General features: G+C 36.2%; 1 protein-coding gene and 1 pseudogene across 1 annotated transcript in view; one reads left to right on the top strand and one right to left on the bottom strand.

Annotated features, from left to right (window-relative positions):
• NCKAP1 (NCK associated protein 1) overlaps positions 1–1,135 on the top strand; it is an 89,067-nt gene extending 87,932 nt beyond the window's left edge. Inside the window, exon 31 of the mRNA XM_006921264.2 lies at positions 207–1,135. Coding sequence (XP_006921326.1) covers positions 207–323 — 117 coding nt within the window. The 3' untranslated portion in view covers positions 324–1,135. The remainder of the gene's footprint in view (positions 1–206) is intronic.
• Positions 1,136–21,532: 20,397 nt separating this feature from the next.
• Positions 21,533–21,651, bottom strand: LOC112470818 (annotated as a pseudogene).
• Between the last annotated feature and the right edge of the window lie 2,161 nt (positions 21,652–23,812).

The raw sequence follows: 23,812 nt of genomic DNA, 5'->3' as shown, positions 1-23,812 counted from the left end.
CTGTTGATTAATTGATTTAATTGAAATAGTGATTTTTAAGCATTTTGATAGCATATACTGTGGCACATTTATATTTCAAATTTTAAAGTAAAAAGAAAATGATTTTTGTCTGTCTCTAATAAGGATGATATAAAATTACAGTTTATTGTCAGTGATTGTCCTCATTACAAATAATTTGAATTCTGACCATTTTGGGAATTTTTCAGATTGTGCAGGAATCCCCATTCCTGACAATGGATCTCTTGGAATCTTGTTTTCCTTATGTTTTGCTGAGAAATGCATATCATGCTGTCTACAAGCAAAGTGTTACATCTTCTGCGTAAAATATCTACTTATTGAAGACAAGCACGCATTTTTGTTGCCTCGGTTTTACCTGTAAACTGTGGAGCTATTTTACCTTAAAGCCTGATAAACAGTTTTGTGGATAATAAATTTCTTTGATACGGTTGTATTTTCTGATCATTGGTTTCTTAATATGGTTGTGCTACAATATACTTGGTTGATTTAGGTTGCACATTCACTGAATTCACAGAAATTCTATAATTTTAGAGTATCATTTGGAAAACATTATCTCTATGTTTTTGATATTTGATAATGAAAAAAACCTTTGCTTGTTTATTTCTGAAAAAGAATTGTATTTAGTGATTATTTTAGATAGTGATATTATAGCATTCATCTGTGTGTAAATTATTTCATATAGGGAAGAGTTCTGATCTGTACCTATGGTTCTTATTGAAAACAAAACTGGATGTGCATTTCTGTGATGTTATGAATACATTTCTACTTTATTTTGAAACATTTGCCAAACTAAATACTGTAACACTGTATAACATTAAAAATATTAAAGGACTGCTTAGTATTAGAAGCAGACTATGTCCCACAATTCTAAAACAGCAGCATATGTTGTTGCTTGTATAAAGCCTAGTGATAATTTTTAGACTAACTTCCATGGTGCCCTATTGGCATTAGCACCTACCATTGTACCCTGCTGTATAATAAACAATCTTAGACATTTATCAACTGTTGATACAAATGTTAGTCCCCTAACCACTTTTTATATGTTTTAAAATTTTGAAATTCAAGTGTACCTGCCATAACATAAAATAAAGACTAGACTCTATCACATTTTGAATGATTTCTTTGAGATCTCAGAGTTTTTTTCAATAATATGAAAGTTTTAGTTTAAAATAAACTTTAGTTTCGTTTAGGAATGTCTAACTAAAGCATTGGCTACCAAGTCAGCTATTACAAGGTTTGTTTAAATGTTTTGAAAAACATTTCACTGGAAAAAACTAAAATTAGAAAATAAAATGACATAACATTTTTTAAAAATTAAGAACTAAAAGGAAACTTGCACGCCATCAGCTTGCTAATCGTATCTGTGACCAGATGGGCCGTTACTTGAAAGAATGGGGAAAAAATGGAATGATCATGAAGCTAGTGAAAATGTTGTTGAAAACTACATCAGTAATGAATGGGAACAACAAAGTACCTGTTGCTTGGTGGCTAGCATGGAGGGCAGAGCAGCTCATTTAGTTTAAAAACTAACCAGACGTTAGTTTGATTGGCATTGTAAAGACTTTCTCAGCAGGTTTGTATCTGGTATCCTGTAGCACCTCTATGGTTCAAAAGCTTGTATATACTCTGGTAACTTGTGTTAAGATAAAAGAAAGCTACTATGAACTCAATTATAATGTTTTTCTTTGTTCAGATACAGAGAACGAAATGAAATTGAGGTGCCACAAGATTATAATACTATCTTGTGTATGATTTCTCCAAGCCATATTTAAAGCAGGGAATAGTTGTCACTATCTGTTAAAATTTTTCAGTGGTTCTGAGAGGATTTTTTAAAAGGGAAGGGATTTTTAAATGGAATAGTTTTAGACTCTAAATAGCCTGATCACACAGTGAACAATTGAAACTAAGATTAAATACTGTTTGTTCTGAAATATTAGGATCCAAGAGTAGTAATAATTTGTTGGTAATGATATCCTGAGAGTAAAGTAGGTGTTTCAGTATGTGCACTTCGATTGGGGTAATATGTGGAAGGGCATAAGGATGTTCATAAGACATTATTTACCCCTGTTCAGACGAAGTAAAGGTCACTCTTTCATAGTCATGTGAAGTTTGTCTTGTCCCAGTTGTTTTTTCTCAAATACCTAAACTGACTAACTGGTGTACTGTTATTCTTCACAGTCTTTCGGCTTGCCTGGCCTGTCCGCCCCGCCCCCCCTCCCCCAAGGGCAAAGGGTAACTTGGAAAATTAAAGTTAAATATAAATTGACAGTTATTTTTAACATCTTGTCCTAACTTTTCTTATTTTCTTCTAAACTTACTCTAGAACATACTGTTTTTATTGTTTTCTCTACAATATGTGATCATACCATGTATGCTTGTCCATAATCTGCTTGTTTCACTCAATAGTAGAAGATCTTTGATATTCTTTTTAATGCCTCCACATATACCATAACCAATTTAACAATTTCATTTGGATGGCTTATGTTTTTCATTATTATAAATATCTTGTATCTATATCTTGATGAACTTGGTCTGTTACCTCCTTAGGATAATTTCTCACAAGTTAAGATTGCTTGCTTAGTGGAAAGATGTATACACTTTAAACTTCAATACATGTTATTAGATTTCCGTCCAATAAGATTATATCAATTTTACTCTTGCCATTGTGTGTGTTTTATTTTCTCCACTATTGCCAGTGCATCTTTGCCTCTTAAAAAGGTGAAACTTAAATCTTGTTTCAATTTGCATATCTTTGCTTATTAGTGAGGTGGAATGTATAGGATCTTGCTTCTGCCTTTCTGGAGCTTAGGGTGAACTTTGTGCTGTTTAAGTTATATTTTAGTCTGCTGATTATTGTATTATGTTAATGTTGCCAATTTCTTAACCCAGAAAGGATGGAGAAACTTCCGAAGTTCAGTGCCATAGGACTAGGGCTCTGGTATTTATTCAAGAAAAAAGACCACTGGGAACTTAAACAGGTAAGAGAAGACTGAGTCCAGAAAAAAGTCAGAGCCTAGCTTTATGGGTTACACTTGGCATAACCCATAAAGGCCTGTGCTTATAGTTGTGAGAATCTGATACACTTAAGCAACTATCAGCTGGATGAGATAAATTTAGTTTAAGCCAGCAATATCCCCAGCTAAGAAAACAGTACCTGGGAGTTAGAATTTACTTTCTTTTCCATTAGACTCTTATTTCTCAGCATCCATCCCCCTTTCTTTTCTCCAACTTATTAATTTCCCCTGCCTTTTCCAGAGGTAATCATGGAACTTGCCATATGTGCTTCCCATGACTTCCCAATCTGGATCCTCCTGTTGGTTATTGGCACGCTCCTAATCATTTTCTACTACTTTTCCATTCAGTCATTCAGCAAATACTTCGAGGTGCTAGATATAATAGTGAGCAAAATGGAGGAGTTCCCCTTTTACAGTTGTATTTGAATTCGAATAATGGTAGACAGTAAATGGTAGACTTCTGCAATGATTGGGAACTATAGAGGATAATGGGCTGAGATGAGGGCTGGGAGTCAGGGAGAGTCTCTTGGGGCACTACTTCAGAAAATGTCGTCGGGGAAGGCCTCAAAAAGACATTTGGGCTGATAGGTGAAGGATGAGAAGGAACCAGAAATGGGCAGAACTGTGAAGGTAAAGGCTCAGAAGGCAAGAACAGATGTGGCATGGATGAGTAGAAGGAAGCATATCAATTAGCGTTTCATTCCCAAGGAGCATGAGGAGTCTGTTCAGCTAGCTAGCTCTTTTCTTTTTCTGGTCTGCCTGTCTTCTTCCTTTGTTCTTTGCTTATAAATTCAAAGTTCACAAATCTAATCCTAAGGCAGGTCAATTATAAAGAAGGAAATAAACAGATTACTGACATGCTCTGCCATTAATCTGAGAATAGTAAAGTTTATTGCATATCATCAGGCTTTCTAAATCAAACACAAGCTCTATCAGGCAGCAGACAGCGGTCTAGTTAATTTATATATGATCATGCCCACCCTTCTAGTATGATGATTTGCCTTTAGGAGATTGAGCTGTGTCATTCTTAGAGACCTCTGAATGAATACTCCTTAACATAGTGTAATTTCTTACATCTCTCCTTCATCTCTTTGCAACCACTTGATCATATGCCATCTTTCATTTGAGTTGGGCCTTGGCTCAAATTTCCAACTAGACACTATGCCCTCAAAATTCTAAAGATTACCATGACAACTGTCTTTAGGGAAAAGAATTTGTTTGAAATTTTAAATGTTTTAATCTTTAGTAAAAAGATTTTTGAGTTATTTGGTCCTGGTTAATTGACAGGAAAATTAATATTTATTGACTTTGGTGTTTTCAGAGTAGAAAATGGCTTTAAGAACATTAAAATTTCATTCTTCCTTGTATGAACCAAACTTTCCATACATATTGCTGTCATTAACATTTCAGATCAAGCATGCCTAGCTCTGGAATATTTCATTTCCAAGAATAGTTTTCAGTTTGTCATTCTGACCAAAAAATAACAAAATAGGAAAAACTAGCAATCTAAAGTCAGGATCCTAGCAAGAGAGGGCCATTTCTCATTTCTGATTAAGTACACCCACTTTGACCCTTACCTTACTACTTCCTTCTCAATTTCAAGAGTGAGATGAATGGAAAAGTTCTTGGTGCATGAGCATTCAGGTCACCCTCTTACACGAGGTCCATAAACCTGGGAAATGGGTACCTGGAGATGGGGCTGTATTTAATATGCAACCTTGGTGATTGCAGTGTCTTAACTGTGGTATATATCAGTCATGTTCATAGTGCACATATTGACCAAATGCTCAATGGTTCAGTCTTGTAATGAATATTTTGCCAAGGCCTATGTTGAATTGCCATTGTAAAATACAAGCTTCTGAAATATGTGAACAAATTTTGTTCAAAAATTAGAATTTATTACATTAGTTGTATTTTAAGTTTTTAATGTAGTGCAGAGTCATTCCTTTCTACCAAGCAATAAACTTTAATTTCATTAATTTCTTAGCTTTGTCAACTGATAAATTGCTCCTGCATTCATGTTAAACTATTCATTTAATATACTAAGTAGTTACTTTTACATATATATCAGTGAGCAACTCATGATAAAGTTGCTATCATATTACTAAGATTTGCTTTGTCTCCATTAGCAACTAAGTTAAAGGCATTTCCTCTTTATTTCCTGGACTTGAAGTTTTGGGGATCAGTGGTGATGATAAAATTTCGTTAAAATATTCTCACAAACGGAAACTTCGTGCATTATTTATTGGATGATGTTTTCAGAAACCTAAAATACATTGCTTTGTTTATTATTTTCCTAATTTTTTTTTACCTGCATTTACTGCACAATTATGGGGGCGGGGGGGAACTTGTCTGTAAACCTTGGTTCTAGAAATGTGACTGAGGCAATGGCTCTCAAGATGAAAATATCGCTTCTGAATTCATTTGCATGTTATCTTTAATTGCGTGCACGCCAATTTTAGCATCTTCCTGCAGTAGAAAAGAGAATATAGCAAGTATCATGTAAGAAATACATTCTAAAGGCACATTCACACTTAAACTGATGAATAGAATTCAATATAAAAAGTACATAGATTTTCACTTCAAGTTACATCTAAAATGTTTGTCTTAATTTGAAAGTGAATATTCAATAATCATATCAGGACGCAATACTAATTAGATAGGACCATAACCTATGTGATCACATGATCATTGATTATACACAAGTTGTGGATTCCAGGAGGCACTTTGAAGTAGGCATTCAGCTGTTAGATCTTGCCAAAGCAGAAGCTGAAGCTGAGGAGCGAATAATGTACAACCTCCCAGGCTGAAGGTCATCTTTCAGTTCATTCCTAATTCTTCCCTTCAGCCAAAATGTACAAGGGTCATTGCGTGCAGCAAGGCCCAGCTGGCAGAACTTGAGAGGGAAGGGAAAATTTGACCTTGCCTGTTAATAGGGGTTTTGTTCAAGTCAAAAATGCTGACTAGAGTACTAACAAGAGCTCATGTTTATTGAGAGATCACTATGTACCAGACACTGCTAAGTTAATCCTCGAAGTATTGCTCAGTCCTCAGGACAACCCTACATGATGATTATCATTTACTGAGGTGGACACTGAAGCTCAGGGAAAGTAATAACTTGGGTACAAAGTCACGCTGAAGGAAGTAGCAAAGCGAAGATTTAAATTTGGCCCAGATGTGTCTTATTACATTGTTTCTCAGATATGACTGTGGTTTTTCTATTCAGTAGCATTTAAAGCTGCTTTATACTAATTTAACTGCAGTTCAAGGAGCAGAAAAAATAATACTGAGTGCTCATACTAATTCACTCCATAGTAGGCATTTCATGCCCATTACCTCATTTAATCTCCACAACCAAACTGCTCAATAGGAATTATTTTCTCGGTTTTCCTAAATGAATGAGCATACTCAGAGCTTTAAATCCGTTGCTCCAGTGTCACATTCAAATAGAGAGTGCTGACATTCAAATCTTTGTTGGATTTTGAACCCATATTTCTTATACTGTATCATGCTTTTTCTCAAGACACTCAAAAATATTTCCTGGGTAGATAACTCAAGAAATAACTCAATGGGCTTGGGCGGGGGGTGGGGTGGGGTAGGGTACCATGTCTACTGTCTCTCCTCTCTGATCCTAATTTATTTCATCCCTTTTTCTCTCTCATCCTCCACAGCTTAATCTCTGCTGTATCAAATTTCTTTCCTAGTCTGTCTTCATACTAATAGATAGTATGTCGCATACTTACCAATTATGAAAATACAGGTATACCTTGGAGATATTGCAGATTTGGTTCTGGACCACCACAATAAAGCAAGTCATAATCTTGCTGGTAAAAAACTCAACTCTGTGAAGCACAATAAAACGAGATAGGCATTTCTGAGTTTGTTTCTTTAAGTGTAGAATGGGGATGATATCTACCTCAAAGGGATATTATGAGAATTAAAGTAAATGAGACTGTATCTAAATTGATGAGATTGGGGCCTGCCACATAATAAATAGGCAGTCAGCAAATAATGGTTGTTTTTCTGATATTATTAGGCTGTTTGGTTTTGCTTCTTATAAAATTGCTTTCAAAGAGTTCATCGTGCTTTTATAAATAGTATACCATCACAGCTTACATGCATCAGGATGGGATATTCTTATGTCAGTCTGTGTTCCAGCTCTGGTCTTAAAGTCTACATTATTTTAAATAGGAAAGAGTTCTTTTTTTCTTATGTGACTTTAACATAAAGCAATGCTAAAGTTAATTTTAAGACTGCTCTATACTATATACACATCCTATATTTTGTATACTATATACTACAGATGTGAACAATGTAAAACATTTTTTTTTATGATTGCAGTCACATGAAATATTTTTTATGGTGACATTGAAATGAAATCCGATAAGTTTTAGCTGTACATTTTAACAGTAAGGTGTATATATATATATACATATATATATATACATGTATAACACACACACACACACACACACACACACACACACTGTGTGTTCCCCTTCTAAAACTTATATTTTCAAATGTCACTTCCTACCATTGGAATGGAATGCTTTCTTATATTCTGGCTGAAAAACTCCTGAACATACTGTAAACAGTGAACTCAAACATTACTTCCCTTTTTCTTAGCACACTATGCTGTTTCTTCTGAACTTTATAGATGCCTTTATTATAATACTTATTGAATTATACTGTAATTGTTACATATCTGTTGTGTCTTCTTTGATTCTGGGAATTCTTGAGGACATGTTTATTTCATCTTTCTGTTTAATCAAACCCCCAACCCTGCTCAGCTCTCAAAAAATACGCCATGAGGTGGAAAAGGCTGGTGGCTGGACAGATGCTGCAAACTCCATTAGTAAAGATGTCCCTTGCTTCATGTTGGAAGCAGGTGGTTATTTTCCTTTTTGTTCTTGTGGAGAGACAGGACGTTATGAGGTACGGGTAGATAGGGATTTCTAGTACCTGGAATGCAGGTAGTAATATGTCCGGAGTATTTGGGGGAGAAGATGCAGAATCTGAGCTTCTTACTTAAATAGGCATAAAGATAAGAGCATTTGCGAGAGATCAAAAAGGTGTTCCATGTTATAGAAAAATGATTTTTTTTTTTTTCTGAGAATATAAGTGAAATGCCAAGAGCAAAGGTGAAATTATAAAGCGACTGCTCAGGTCATTGTCCTGAAGTAGAAAAGTGATCCTTTCAGTCTGGCAACTCACCTCTAACTAGAGTCAGTACTTCATGAAAAAAAAAGGCAAGAGCTTTGAGATACTTAACAGTAATCTTATCCTTTTGCAGAAGTACCTTCCATACTCAAGCTGGTATGATGATCTTTTCATGTCACAGGACACAAGGATTAGTAGGCTTTAAAATGTTATCCTATCAGTATAACTTCTCATCTTTTCTCAAGATTGCGCTGGCAATTTCCCTTGACAGCTGATCACAGTGAGTACCGACAAGCTCTTAGACTTTCAAGACAGCAGAACACCCTTAAAGAATAAACGCCTCTGCTGCTGGAGGTCACAGCACCCAGAAAGTGATTAGAGGAAGCAGCTGATGACCTCTCTAGTGAGTTCTGCTATTTGCATCCAAGTCCAAGTCCAGGGTTTGCTGGCAAGTGAACTAAAACCATGACTGCAGTCTGAAGGATAAATCACACAGCTCAACTATGCTCTCTTCAGCTGTAAGTCATACAACCTTCTAGAAAAGCAGTCTGAACATTTTCAATCTATACAAAGTGTTACAGTTGGAAGATAGGTATGATGTTTCAAGAGTAGCTTCTGAATGCCCCAAGTTGCCCTGTGTAAAACCTGTTGTAGGAATTCTGCTTTGTTTCATATATTAACCTCATCGTACCTTTCGAAGTAAAGGTCCCTGAAAGTGTGCACAGGAAGTGCGCCTTCGGAATGAGTTTAACTGTGTCTGTGTGAGAGGGAGGTCACCTTGACAGTATGTGCTACGTGCCACCTGTATTCCTGGGAGGATCACCCAGATAGATGTGTTCACAGCATGCTCTGACAACTGGCATGGATGGATTCCCAACTTAAATGATCATATCTGCTCTTAGTTTTATCATTTTTTTACAAAATTTGATTTATTTGAAGAGAAAGGTGGGGAAAGGCTAGTAAGTGCTCCTCTGGGCACTAGAAGCGCCCCCTCCACAAGATCAAAGAGAAAAGTAATTTCTTGCTCTCAACGTGAAGCAGAGAGCATCTCTGCCAACAGATTTCTATAACATCTGTCTAGCCATCAGCTTTTTCATCCTCACAGCATATTTTCTGAGTGGAAATTTATTACAGGAGGATTGTTTTCTTTTTCAATCTTGAAGTTAACAGTAGAACCCTTTTTGTCATTCTAAATAGTTTAAGTTCTGAAGAGAGTAAAAAAGAATATAGTATTGTGGCCCTTTTAAAATGTGCAGTGTCCTCAAGTTTAGTTATAGTGGGCAAGGGTTTCCAAGAAATTATATACTATGTACTCTGTTTTCTGTTTCAGCTGTTTCAATGGATTTTTCAAAGACTGATTTGATAAGAGTTTTTTATTTTAAAAGTAAAGCCTGAGTAGGAAAGTTAAACAGTTGTCTAGATTTAATTCTTCTCATCCTGGGGGCATTTTATACAGCCATCCCTCAGATATATTATGGGTTTGAGTCCAGACCACCGCAATGAAGTGAGCAGTAATCTTTTTGCTGGTGGAGGGTTTTGCCTTCAATGTAAAAGCTGTAATGCTTGTGAAGCTCAATAAAGCAAAGAAGCATGAAAAGATGAGGATAAGAAAACATCCAGACTTTTTTTTAACTTGAATTAATTTGACTAGGTTTATATTTCTTATAACTTAATTTGTATTTCTTGTGCAGAGAATCGACGTTCAAATATTGTTGAATGAAAGAATGCATGGGGCATTGTGTCCTAAATGCTTGGTGTGTGTGTGTGGAGCAGATGTTCTAGATGTCATACTTACAGTATAGTGGAGGAGACTGGTTTTACATATTTTATCTTGACCATAACAAGAGTGTCAACACTCTTTATCTGATGCAAGAGGCAGATGGTAAAACAAAGGACTATTCAGTATTGTAGCGTCAGAACTAAACAGGGTCAAGTGAAAGTTTGTCTTATTGATCATGTCCAATGGATATGTGAATGCAATAGAAAACTAGTATCATTAGCAAATAAAATAAATTGCACTTAATGAGAATTCCCCTTTAGCTGGATTTCCTCTCTCTTCTTTCCTCACTTCCTTCTTTCATTCCTTTCCTCTCTCTCTTTGAAATTTGGCTACAATATTATGCTAATGCACATTTTAATTTGGTGCAGGACATGCATAACAAAAATTGTTAATGTTAGAACACATGTATTATTTATTCTGATGACTGAGAATTAATAAATCATTTTGTCACATTGACTGTAACCTTCAAGTTTTATCTCTTATGGCTAATCTGCCAAACATTTCCAATTCTGAAATGGGGGGAAAGTGAACTAACTTATAACAATAGATCATTGACCTTTTTAAATGTACCTTTCCTAATTCATACTTTCTTTTGCTAAAAAAAAAAAAAAAAAAAAAAAAAATTCTCATATTTTATTTTTACAGGTCATTGGAAAAGAGTACAGCACAACAGGATTATTATAAAGTGCTAAAAGATGGCACTTGTATCTCATTGGCATGTAGAGAGCTCATGTGAAACCTCTTTGATCTTTGCTGGCTTTTTAGCTGAAAGGATTTGGAAATCTTTTTGGCACTGGCAAAGACAGCACTCTGGTGGCTGTTTATAGTTGGTCAATTTTTAGCAATGGATAAGAAAGTCTTTGTTGAAGTCAGTTTATTAATACATAATAAGCAACATGTTGCCATAAAGGCAAACAGTTATTTTTCGTATATCAAAAAACTCCCCCAATTTTTGCTGGCATTCAAAGGTATTTAAAAGGGTACATTTTCTTTTCCAGTCTGCCCTATACTGAGAGATAGTTACTGCAATCCTCTGAGCTTTGGCAGTTTTTTAGGTAAGAGGAATTTTTCATGGTGTAATTGATATTGTAACCACTCAGCTGGACACAGGCTTTCAAGGGCCAAGTGCATTTGCTGATTCGTTTGCATTTCCTACTCCAACTAAAATAATTCAAAGACATGAAGAGTCTATTGTGAAAAATGCATGAATAATGCAAAAGTCATCCTGAAGGGGGCTATCAGGGTGTGCCAATGCAGTTATTGCTTTCTAATAAAATCATGAAAAACTTAAATTGAAAAAAATATATAACCGTCTCAAATTTGTTGAGGCAGTTATAAAAGAGCACATGAGGGAAGGTTTCCCCTGAAATATGGTTCCCCTCCCCTTCCAAGATAGTCTTCCCCTCCACTGGCCTTATTGAGATATAGTTGACATTTAACATTATGTAAGTTTAAGGTATACAGTGTTTTGGTTTGATACACTTACATATTACAAAATGATTACCACCCTATCATTAGTTAGCACCTCCATCATGTCACATAATTACTATTTCTTTTTTTGTGGTGAGAACATTTAAGACCAACTTTCAAGTATATAATACAGCATTATTTACTATAATTGCTATGTTGTGCATTAGATCCACAGAACTTAGTCATCTTATAACTGGAAGTTTGAGCCAACATCTCCCATTTCTGCCACCCTTCCTCTGCCCTCCCCTGGTAATTACCTCTACATTCTGTTTCTATGACTTTGGCTTTTTTAGATTCCACATATAAATGATATCGTACAATCTTTGTCTTTCTTTGACATATTTCATTTTACATAATGCCCTCAAGGTTCATCCATGTTGACACAAATTGCAAAATTTTCTCCTCTCTTGTGGCTGAATAATATTCCAATATATATATATAGCATTCATCTGTTGATAGACACTTAGATTGTTTCTCTATCTTTGTATTGTGAATGATGCTGCAAAGAACAGGGGAGTACACGTATGTCTTCCAGATCCCGTTTTCATTTCTTTTGGATATATAGCCAGAAGTAGAATTGTTAAGTCATACAGTAGTTCTATTTTTAACTTTTTGAGGAACCTCCATATTGTTTTCTATAGTTGCTGTACTCATTTACATTGCCGCCAAAAATGCACAAGGGTTCCTTTTTTCTCCACATACTCACCAACACTTGTTATCACTCATCTTTTTGACAATAGCCTTTCTAATAGGTATGAGGTGATATGTCATTGTGGTTTTGATTTTCAATTCCCTGATGATTAATGATGTCAAGTACCATTTCATGTACCCATTGGCCATTTGTCTTCTTTGGAGTTAGTGATGCAAGATAAGGACACAAAGAATCTTTACTGGAAGCAGAGGAGATGGTAGCCTCATCCCATTTCCCTGGCAGTAGAGGCAACAATGGTGGTGTCCAGAGTCCAACTATGGCAGGCTGTGTTGTCTTTTGTTCAAAGGATGACAGTGGAGTTCTCTTTGGACCATTTCTATGGCTTGATTTTGACTGCTTCTGGCTGCCCAGGGTCCAGGTCTGAGTTTTTAGCCTTCCTGGCTGTTTAGTGACATGCTGGTCAATATTCTTTCATTAAATTCCCTTGTTACTTAAATCAAAGTTGTCCCTTTTTGTTCTTGCAACCTCGTGGATCATGACTGACAAACATATATGTTGGTAAAATGAGCTCGCTTTGCACTTTTGAAATGCATGGGAGTCTATGTTTCACTACACTGAACCCATTTGTACAAGTTAAGCCGCCACAGTGTTGTAAGCAACAAGTATATTGCCGCAGTGGAATCAAGGGGAAGAGGTTACACGGCTGGGAAGCACAAAGAGGATCATTGGAAATCTAAATCCACACTGTCTCGTACACAACATAAACTATACATGAAATTGTTTTAAACATGGTTAAATACTACGCTAATATAACAAATGATGCCAGTATACTATCATGTGAAAATAGCTTTTATACGTTGCTTAATTAACTCAGTTTGATAAGAAATGAGATGATGAGATTGCCGGGGATGTCCTTAGAGAAAAGTTATTTGACGATTACCTTGAACGTGCTAAGGATCCCTTCTCACAAAAGGTGGGCTAACTTCAGGGTTGCTGTTTTATACCCATTGTCTGATTTGATGTACACAGTGGCCCAGTAAAGAAGGTGACACAGGAATTATTCTGATTTTCTTGGTGAGAATCCTGAGGTTCAGTACAAATTAGACATACGGCTAACATGTGGTGCGATATGGACTCAAACTCATCCTTCTGACTCTCGGCCCAGTCTTCTGGCCACCATGAAGGAGCCCAATTAACTATTCTTCTCACTAGTTTCTTCACTTTCAAAAACTGAGTTCTTTTTCTGAGATATTGATTTATCTATACTTTTACCCAAAACTACTCAAAAAACATTTTTTGCCCACTAAAATTTATGAAATTCTATGTTTTGATACGATGGCAAAACCAAAGATGTTGGCATTTCTAGGTTACTGCAAGCACATCCTTCACAACACCTCCTACCTAGTGCCTGATTCCTGAATGATCTGATTCTCCTAGATCCAAGATTATCCTTTGCAGGTCAGCAGAGAAAAGTACCTTCTTTGCCAAGGAAGCATAACCCAAATGTTCCCAAGGCTCCAAATGTTGTGGTATACATGAGGACACATTGGCATGAATGCTCAAATTACAATCACCATTTCCCCCATATACTACTCACACAGACCTTTAACCCTCTGAAAAATATTTCTTCCTTTCCAAAGTATGTTGGTGCATTCACCTTGATAGAGACACAAACTATTCTGTCTCTCTCACACAAAAACTGCACCTGGAATGCACTGCTCAGAGCTCCCTGCTCCCTCTCCAAATCTGCAGACCTGTGCCAGACACCCTGACTAGTGCTGGGACAGCTGGCCAGCCCCCTGGGTAATGACAAGAACTTCGCCCTTCCTATGGGCGGTGCTCAGCAGAGGATGGTGATGGAGTGGCAAGGGTTGCCCTATAGCAGGGTTACCTGGAACCCAAAATGTAGAGTTTAGTAAGGCAGCCCTTTGAGTTTGCATTTAGAGCCCTTTCAGCTTCCAGGGAGCTTATAGGCCACCAGGGTAGTTGAATCTGAACCGGTTAAAATACTAGTTACCACACCTTTGCAGAAACCATTACTCCTCCCTAACTCTAGGGCCCAGCAGTTGAACTTCTTAGAATAAACTTTCTTTTTGAGACTACAATTTTGATTTGTATTTTGGTCTTCACCAAATCCCTTCTTCAGCTCCACCTCTGTTCCAACAGATGTGGCATGTGTCTGAACACCAAATGTGGCAGAATTTATGGTTTTTGACTAGGAGGATCTTTGGCCTTTATATAAGTCAGTGGCTGGAGATGGGCTCCAGGGAAGTGTTTTTCTTAGGAGTACCCAAAAAGCTCATATGCACCTCAGCTCAGATTATTTCCCAGCTCCATTCTGAGCACCACCAAACTCAAAATGGAGCATAGAAAACACTTTCTAATCAAATTATTTGTATTGTGATGCCCTGTGCCCTAAGTATATTCTCAAGGGAAACTTGACTTTAAAAGTTATTTCTGAAATAAAACAAAAACACAAGGAAAAGGCAGTAAATCTGTGTCCATCAATAGATGAATGTTGTATATGCATACGATTAAATATTATTCAGCCTTAAAAATGAAGGACATTTTGATATATGCTACAACATGGATGAACCTTGAAGACATTATGCTAAGTGAAATAAATCCCAAACAAAATGACAAATGTTGTATGATTTCTTATAAATGAGATTCCTAGAGTAGTCAAACTCAGAAACAGAAAGCAAAATGGTGGTTGCCAGGGGCTAGGAGTCGGGGCGAGGGGGAATGGGGAGTAAGTATTCACTGGGGACAGAATTTCAGTTGAGGAAGTTGAAAAAGTTCTGGAAATGGATAGTAGTGATTATTGCACAGCAATATGAATGTACTTAAAGCCACAGAAATGTACATTTAAAAATGGTTACATTGGTAAATTTTTATTACATATATTTTACCACAATAGAAAAGTCATTAAAAAAATACTCTCCAGAAGTAACCACTATTATTTTTCTTGTGTATGCTCCAGGAATTTCACTATGCATATGTATGTATGTATGTATGTATGTATGTATGTATGTATGTATGTATAAGTGAAAGTATGTATGTGTATAAATGTGTGTGCATGTGTGTGGGGTTTTTTTTGTAGTTTCTTTTAATTTTTTAATTTTTATTTTTCAACTAGAATTGATATTCGATATTATTTTATATTAGTTTCAGTTGTACAGCATAGTAGTTAGACATTTATATAATTTACAAAGTGATCCCCCCCAATTAAATACCCACCTGGCACTATACATAGATATTACAATGTTATCGACTATGTTCCATATGCTATACTTCACATCCCCATGACTATTTTGTAACTACCAATTTGTACTTAATCCCTTCACCTTTTCACCCAGTCCCCGCCCCCCATTTGGCAAACATCAGTTTGTTCTCAGTATGTATGACTGTTTTCATTTTATTTGTTCGTTTATTTTGTTCTTTAGATTCCATGTATAAGTGAAGTCATATGTTTGTTTTTTTTTCCTTTTTGTCTTTCTCTGTCTGACTTATTTCACTTAGCATAATACCCTCTAGGTTTATCCATGTTGTTGCAAGTGGTAAGATTTCATTTTTTATGGCCAACTAATATTCCATTATATATGTACCACAACTTCTTTAGCCAGTCATCTGTTGATGGACACTTAGGTTGCTTCCATATCTTGGCTATCGTAAATAATGCTGCAAAGAACATAGGAGTACATATATCTTTTCAAGTAGTGTTCTGGATTTCTTCCAAAGAACACAAAAGTAGAATTGCTGAGTCCTAAGTTAGTTCTATTTTTAACTTTTTGAGGAACCTCCATACTGTTTTCCATAGTAGCTGTACCAGTTTGCATCCCACCAACAGTGCAGGAGGGTTCCCTTTTCTTCATATCCTTGCCAACACTGATGTTTGTTGCTTTATTGATGATAGCCATTCTGACAGGTGTGAGGTGATAGCTCGTTGTGATTTTAATTTGCATTTTTCTGATTAGTGATGTTGAGCATCTTTTCTTTCACATGTCTATTGGCTATCTGTATGTCCTTTTTGGAGAAATGTCTGTTCAAATCCTCTGCCCATTTTTTAAATTAGATTTTTTTTTTTTTTGGGGTTAGGTTCTACGGGTTCTTTATAAATTTTAGATATTAACCCCTTATCAGATGTATCATTGGGCAATATCTTCTATTCAGTAGGTCATCTTTTTCGTTTTGTAGATGGTTTCCTTTGCTATGTAAAAAATTTTAATTCAGTGTAGTCCCATTTGTTTATTTTTTCTTTTGTTTCCCTTGCCTGAAGAGATATATCAGAAAAAATATTACTGAGAGCAGTGTCAGAGAGTTTATTGCCTATGTTTTCTTCTAGTTTTTTGGTTCTGGGTCGTACATTTAAATTTTAAATCCATTTTGAGTTTATTCTTATATGTGATATAAGAATGTGGTCTAGTTTTATTTTTTTGCATATACCTGTCTAGTTTTCCCAACACCATTTATTGACTAGACTGTCTTTTCCCCATAGTATATTCTTGTCTTTTTTGTCATAGATTTGTTGACTACATAAGCATGGTTTTCTTTCTGTGCTCTCTATTCTGTTCCATTGATCTATGGTCAATTTTTATGCCAGTACCATACTGTTTTTATGGTTTCATTCTTTAGTTTTAAACCTTTGAGCTATTATTTTGGAGTAAGGATTAAGGAGAAGAAACTTGGCTCTTTTGTAAAAATGATAGTTATTCATTAAATACTTTGTGAAGTACTATACTGATTACCTTCCATTTGCCATAATTCAATCTGTAGAGCAAACAGGCGAGGAGGCAGGTTCAGAGAGTTCCAGTTGCTTGCCCAGTATCACAACTAGCAATTGGTAAAGAGACAAGACTTGTGCCCTCAATTACTGGGCGGCAATGGTCCAAATAGCTAATTCGTTCACAGAATCCATGACTAGAGGAGAGCTTTCCTTTTATGCTCTGTCTCTTCCTTTATTTCACACAAGAACTGAGCTCTAGAGATATTACATAAGCAGGAGATGCAGCTTTAAAAACCCATCAGGACTCCTGACTCCCAGTGCAGCATATGGTTTTTCCTCCTCCCAAAATTTCATTCTCACACTTTCCTGGGTTGGCGCAAAGGATGTAGAAGAAGACGTTTTTCCATAATGCTGCTTGGATATTAATTGTACCTATAGGGCTGTGGGCCTTACTGGGCCTCTGTGGTGAGGAGCACAGACACAACATGCACCCAGGGACTGACGCCAGAGCTCTCGACCTGGTGGGATACCGGGGCCCCGGGGACTCCATTTCAGGAGGTTTGTGACATAAACTCTGAATTTATATATGTGTTTGCCTTTTCCTGGGGGAAATAGTTCATATTGTTCATTACATTTTCAAAGAGGGTGGGGAAAAGGTTAAGAATTATTACACTGTACAACATATGTAAAACGTCTGTTGAATGAACTGTATTTCTTGTTGAAAAATTTAACATGTACCATTTCCCCTTTAGAAATTCCTCAACTAACAGAGGTAAGGGTCTGTCATTTTACCATCAACAAATGCATAAACATTTTAAAAATTATTTTCTTCTCAGAGGTCCCAGCTCCCTTTTTTCTGAAATCTTTCAAGTTTGAGAAGCAAAGTTCTCCTGAACGTCAGAGAGGCTACACAGATGAATTGTAGCCCCAACACTTCGGGGGGCATTTGCTCCCCTAAACGTAAAGTCGTGGTTGTGCTGCTGCAGCTGTCCATGTTGTCAGCACGGGGCCCAGGCTCCCATGGGAACACACTGAGCCTGACTCTGCGCCGCAAGCAGCAACACTATTTCTTTGACAAAGCAAGGCACTGGGGAGAGGGAAAGAAGGATGGAGATGGCAGAGCTTGAACACTTGCAAGGTTGATAACCGAACTTTGAATTGATCTATAGTGAGGCCTTTTTTCTCCCTCCTAAACTGCAAGTATTTGTATGCTCTCTGGTGTCTTTGGGGGTAGGAAATTAACATAACTTCCTTCTCTCACAGTCAGGTCTTCCAGCCTCCCAGTGGGGTTTCTCTTTGAAATAAGAGTTGTGTGTGTGGAAAGGATTCTGGAGCAAGGCTTGGAAGCCAAGAAGAAAAGCAACCGGCCTATTTCCCATCCAAAGAGTAACCAAATACAGCTGTCACTTTAGATTGAGGTGCTTGGGAAACGATTTCTATTATTATTTTTTAAGAAGCAAGTGTATATTGCTAAAGAAAAGACCTAAAAAATGCCTTAGGAAATCAAGCTTTGATGATATAGTACAATACATGATGTAAAATTTAGCAAGTTAGTTGATTTTTTTTTTTTTAGGAAAAGAAACCACAATTAATAATTTTTTAAAAAGACAAAATGATTGAATATTACCTTAGAAATAAAAACCAGAGATACCCAAACACTCAGAGGGTATGACGTATTTACAGCCTGTTCCTATTTCCTTCTATATTGGCTATATTTAAGTATGAGCAATTATTAAGAGAAGTTAAAATTCTCCTGTGTTTTGTCTACTGTGGGAGCTATAAGAAGATCTCAGCTGAAACAGAAAATATACAATAAATCTCCCTCTTATGCCTGGAAGTGAACATACTTTGTGGTGTTTGCAGTAGTCATATAACTTTGTGGGGAAAGCGAATAAATTATGTATTACTAGTCACTGCTGAATAATAACCTGTCTTTTATATTTGCCACCACTTTGTAATAATAGCTTGTGTCTTCACTGTAGGTAGCACCTAATTAACTGTGATATTGAAATGAAGAGAAAAGAGGCACTTGATAATGAGTTCCTAAAAGATTATATGCAATGGGATTCCTGTGAGCAAATTAGACCAACCATGAGATATTGTATTTCATTAGGTTGAATATTAAAATATTAGATGACTTAATAACTAGGAAATATTTTAAGAATATTTTTCTCAAAGAGTTTTTAATTTATGAGTCTGGGGATTAGGATCTAAATGATGCCCACACCCTGTCTTTCTTTTAGCTCATTCAAGATAAATTCAACATAGATATTCTTTCATTGGCAAACTTTTAAAAAGAAAGAAAAGAAGAAACGATCTTATTTTTCTGAATGATTAATTTGAAAAGTGTATATTGAAGTCACCATATTATTTGTATTTGTACCAAATTATTTTTGTTCAAGTCAGTCTATACACCTCAGGTCTAAATTTGGCGGTGTTTCTCCATACCCATAGGGCCTCTCCTGTGTCTTACTTTGCATCTCCAATTTATGACCTAATCAAGAGTGAATGGTATTGAGATGAAATTTGTAAAGTGTATCCGTTTTCTGGACACTATGGAAGATTCTAATTTAATACCTTTAAATTCTTGAGAAGTCTGAACTCCACGTATCTCCAGTGTAAGGTTTTGATATGTGACAGTAGTAACCATTAGTCTCGCTGCAACCAAATGTGTCTCTAGAAGGAAAAGATCTTTCTTCATACAGATGGAAGACTAATTCTGTCATAGGACCCATTCACTTGTAAAGGAATACAAGAGCAAGTGGAAATTCAGAATTGCGCTGTCAAATACATGCAGAAGCAGCTCAGAATCAGCCTTTCAATAGTCCACCTCTAATTTATTCATGGTCTTTGCTGTGGATATTGTGATTGTGGCTATAATGATAGAGAGGCATTTTGTGAATCAGAGAACAGACTACAAATACCAGAAGCTGCAGGACTGTTAACTAAAGGATTCAGCCGTAAGTGAGACACATTTCTCCTGAATGCTGAAGGAAATGTTACCTCATGGGTACGAGCAATTCGAATAAATTAGGGAGAGCTTCAAAAAGGTGGGGGAAAACCCCACAGTCCAAACCGAAGAAAATAAAGGGAGTCTTCTTCTATGAGATCTTTATGCTGAGCCATTCAGCATATATGCATTTCTATTGTATGTGCTGTTTTCTAGAGTATACTGTGGCTTAAATAATAATGAAAAAAATGCATTCAATAATTGTTCCTTCCTAATATTTTTCATGCGCAACATCTAGGTCTTCTGCCATGTATCAGGTTGAATACCAATCTTCTATAGCTGGAAAAGATTTTCATATTTATTTCTTTAAAGCATTCTTCTTAAGAACCAGCATTCTACAGAGATGATATTATACCAGAAATATTTGACTCTAAGGTGATATTCCCTAGTGGAGGTGACCACATTTCCTCCTCTGTTATTAAACTGTTATTATCCTAAATGGATTAAACAATAAGGAATTGGATGCCAAAACAAATTTTCCTATTCCCTGTACTACCCAGCTATCAGTTCTTGGGATGACGGATTGGCTCCCCTTTTGCTAGCCATATAAATGTACAGTGTGGAATAAGGTTTACCTTCACTTCCTAAATCTGATGATGCTCCCCAGGTGAATTTAGAGTCCCCATTAAAGCAACCATTAAATACCTTTTTTTCATGCTTCAGATGGTAGGTAGCTTAATGTCCTAGAATCTGTGTGAAGTCAGATATACTTCAAGAGGTCTTAGGAGGTCAAAAGCTGCCAGAGCAATGTTTCCTACCTGAGACCTGAGATGGTGGCTGTGACTCAGTTTCCATGTTACCAGGCCATATGGCACAGGAGATATATCTCTCCTTGCGACAAAGCCCAAAGGGCATGAGACTACATGGGTAGAATTGGAGCTTGAAAAGTATAAACACATAAAAATTTGCATAATAATTTTTTTCTTTTAGAGTAAGTATGGTATAGTCTACTAATTGGCTTATATATGTTGTTTTCTCCTAGTATAATCTACTTAAATAATTTTTTATATTATAAAATAATACTTTTTTATTGACAGAAACTTATGTATTAATTGAAGAAAATCCATGTTTATTCAGGAAAAATACAAACAAGCAAAAAACCACAAATGTTAAATCTCAAATTCCATCTTTATTAGCATTCTATCTAGATATAGATAAATAGATATAGATATACATATATACATTCAAGAGTTATATGTATTTCTATATCTACATTTATATCCACTAATGTATCTACATCTACTCTATACATTTATTTATCTATTAACCAATTGATCTATTGATCTATCTCAGTATCTATATCTACTTACATGAGATTATGCACTACATACTACTATTTGATAACTTTTTAAAACTAAACATATCATGAGCATTTTTTCATGTCATTTTTTCTACTACTGTATAGCTTACTAAATCATTTTTAATGGTTTAATGCATAGTATTCCATATAGCATACTTTTACCAATCTCCTATTGTTTATTAGGATAAACTCACAGAGGTGAAATTATGAGTCAAAATTGCTTTTCAATGACACTGTCCTCCAGATGGTCTGTTTCTATTTCTTCTCCCACCAATAGGGTTGGAGAGGGCCTGCTTCCCTGCCTCATTACCAAACATTACTTTAGGGGAGGCAACCCTTGATTGACCTCACAGATTGCAAGGATCTTGTCAGCTTACAATCCCTCGTTTGTTTGTTTTTTATCTTTTAAGCCTACAGGTCTTCCTAGGTGGTCTCCCATCCAAGTACTAACCAGACCTGACCCTGCTTAGCTTCCAAGATCAGATAGGATCGGGCTTGTTCAGGGTAGCATGACCATAGACTACTTTAAGCTTTTGTAAGCTTTTCATCATCTGAACAGCTCAAAGTGCCACACAGGCATCCGCTTAACAATGTCTTCTATATTAGGTAGGGGAGTGAAAAGCTTAGGCTAGGTTTAGAGAGGAATATTCAATATATGGGTGAAGTAGGAAACTAAGATTAAGTTAAGCAAAGACCAAGAATAGACTCTTGCTTAGCTGACTTTCTGGTTATGTTTCTTTCTTTTAGTTATACTGCTAAAATTTCACTTAGCTACATATTCAAAGAGTGGCATGGTTCATTTTGTAACATTGTTCAAAAATTTCTTCAGAGTTTCGAAACAAATAGAGATCTAATAGCATTTAGTGCAGGGCAACTTTCTATCACCAGGATAAAATAGATTTTAAAGAGAGAGACCTGTAAAAAGAAACTAAAATGCCTAGATATTAAAATATTCTTCAAATAGAATTGGTGAGAAAGTATAAATTATAAAAACATTAAATTTTCCGATAATACTCATTGACTTAAGGGAATTGTACTGATTGGAAAATGCATTTGCTAAAAACAAAGCACTTCAAAAATAGCTTGAAGATTTTGCTAAGTCTACAATATGCCAGAATTTATTCAACCCATTTTCAAGTAATAACCTATGGTTTTTACTAAGATCTTCACAAATTATCTGCATCTAGAAGGAGGTAGCTCTGAGGAGTTGCTATAACTTAAGGGTAGATTTACTGCAAAATGGAAAATCTGCATTGCATTGATGTAGAATATCAGCAAAAACACATGAAAATGCAACATGGAAAGAATGGATTTAATGATAGAGATTGGCATGGTCTGGGGCAGAGGTCAGCATCCCAAGAGTCTACTACACCTGAGTGGTGCCTGTCTTGCATATGCACTCACCTCTAGTCACTTTTTCGTCCTTCACACTCATCTCTACATTCCTTCTTCAATTTCCTCTTTTCTCTATATTTTAATCTTTTCTTGCTTTTTGACCCTTTTCCTTTATTTTAAGTTCTCTGAGGTGTTCAGAGCCTTGTCCGGTGGAGGAGAAAGAGGGAATCTGCTTCTAACTGTGATTCCTCATATTGACTCACTTTACTTCCAGTGGAACACTGCTGTTTCTTTAAATGGGTAAACATATAATGGAAGGGAACCTTAGTGCAATTCAGCATGAAGCATCATCCTTCAGCTGTAGGTGGTAAAAGGAGAATACAGCTGCTGGAGTTGATCATATTGAATGAAGTGGGTCAGGAGTCTGACAGTTCTGGGTTTGAATCCAGTCTACTAATCATCTCTTTGCTTTTGGGATGACTTAAAACTCACAGTGTTTTAGTGAGGGTTAAATAAGATCATATATCTCAAGTGTTTAGCATGGAGTTTGGCATACAGAAAAAAAACTTTTAGCTTGGCATACAGAAAAAAATTTTTAGCAAGCGGAATAGACAATTGTTTGGGACTCCATTAAGTATGCGGACTCCACTAGGTGTTACTGGAGGTAATTTTGCCCTCTTAAGAGTCTAACACCATTCCACTAACTGCAGAAAATCCAAAGCCTTCCTAACAATTTCCATGAATTCCTGAGGCGCTTCTGGTCTTGGTTACATATGGTTCCAGTTTCCTACATCTGCCAAATTATTTGTTAAGGGATTGTCTCACTATCCCATGAATTTGTCCATATTTAGTGCTACTTTAGATAGGATAAGTCACCCAGATACACACACGCGCACGCACACACACACACACACACACACACACACATACACACACCTACCTCTCAAAAGATATTTGTATGTAGAAAACTTGACAGAAGTTTCAGGTAGAGAGATTTACATTACAGATTCTGGATTTCCTGTAAATTTTTTTTTCAGTTACAGTTGACATATATTACATTAGTTTCAGGTATATGACATAGTGATTAGCCACAATGAAGTGATTACCCCATTAAGTCTAGTACCCATCTGAAACTATACATGGTTATTATTATTGACTATATTTTCTGTGCTGTGCTTTATATTCTCATGACTTTTTGTAACTGGAAATTTGTACTTTTTAATTCTTTTTTTTCACCCATCCCCCTAACCATTTTTACTTGTCTGGGGTTTGTGCTCACCACGGGTTAGACGAGAGAAACCATGAAAAACACTTAGAAAAATCTCTGGCATTAAGTGGTTAGCCATT

This window comes from Pteropus alecto, unplaced genomic scaffold (genome assembly GCF_000325575.1).
Source record: "Pteropus alecto unplaced genomic scaffold, ASM32557v1 scaffold3, whole genome shotgun sequence".
NCBI classification, from domain to species: Eukaryota; Metazoa; Chordata; class Mammalia; order Chiroptera; family Pteropodidae; genus Pteropus; species Pteropus alecto.
The sequence above is the reverse complement of the archived record's forward strand: the minus strand, read 5'-3'. Positions and strand labels throughout refer to the sequence as shown.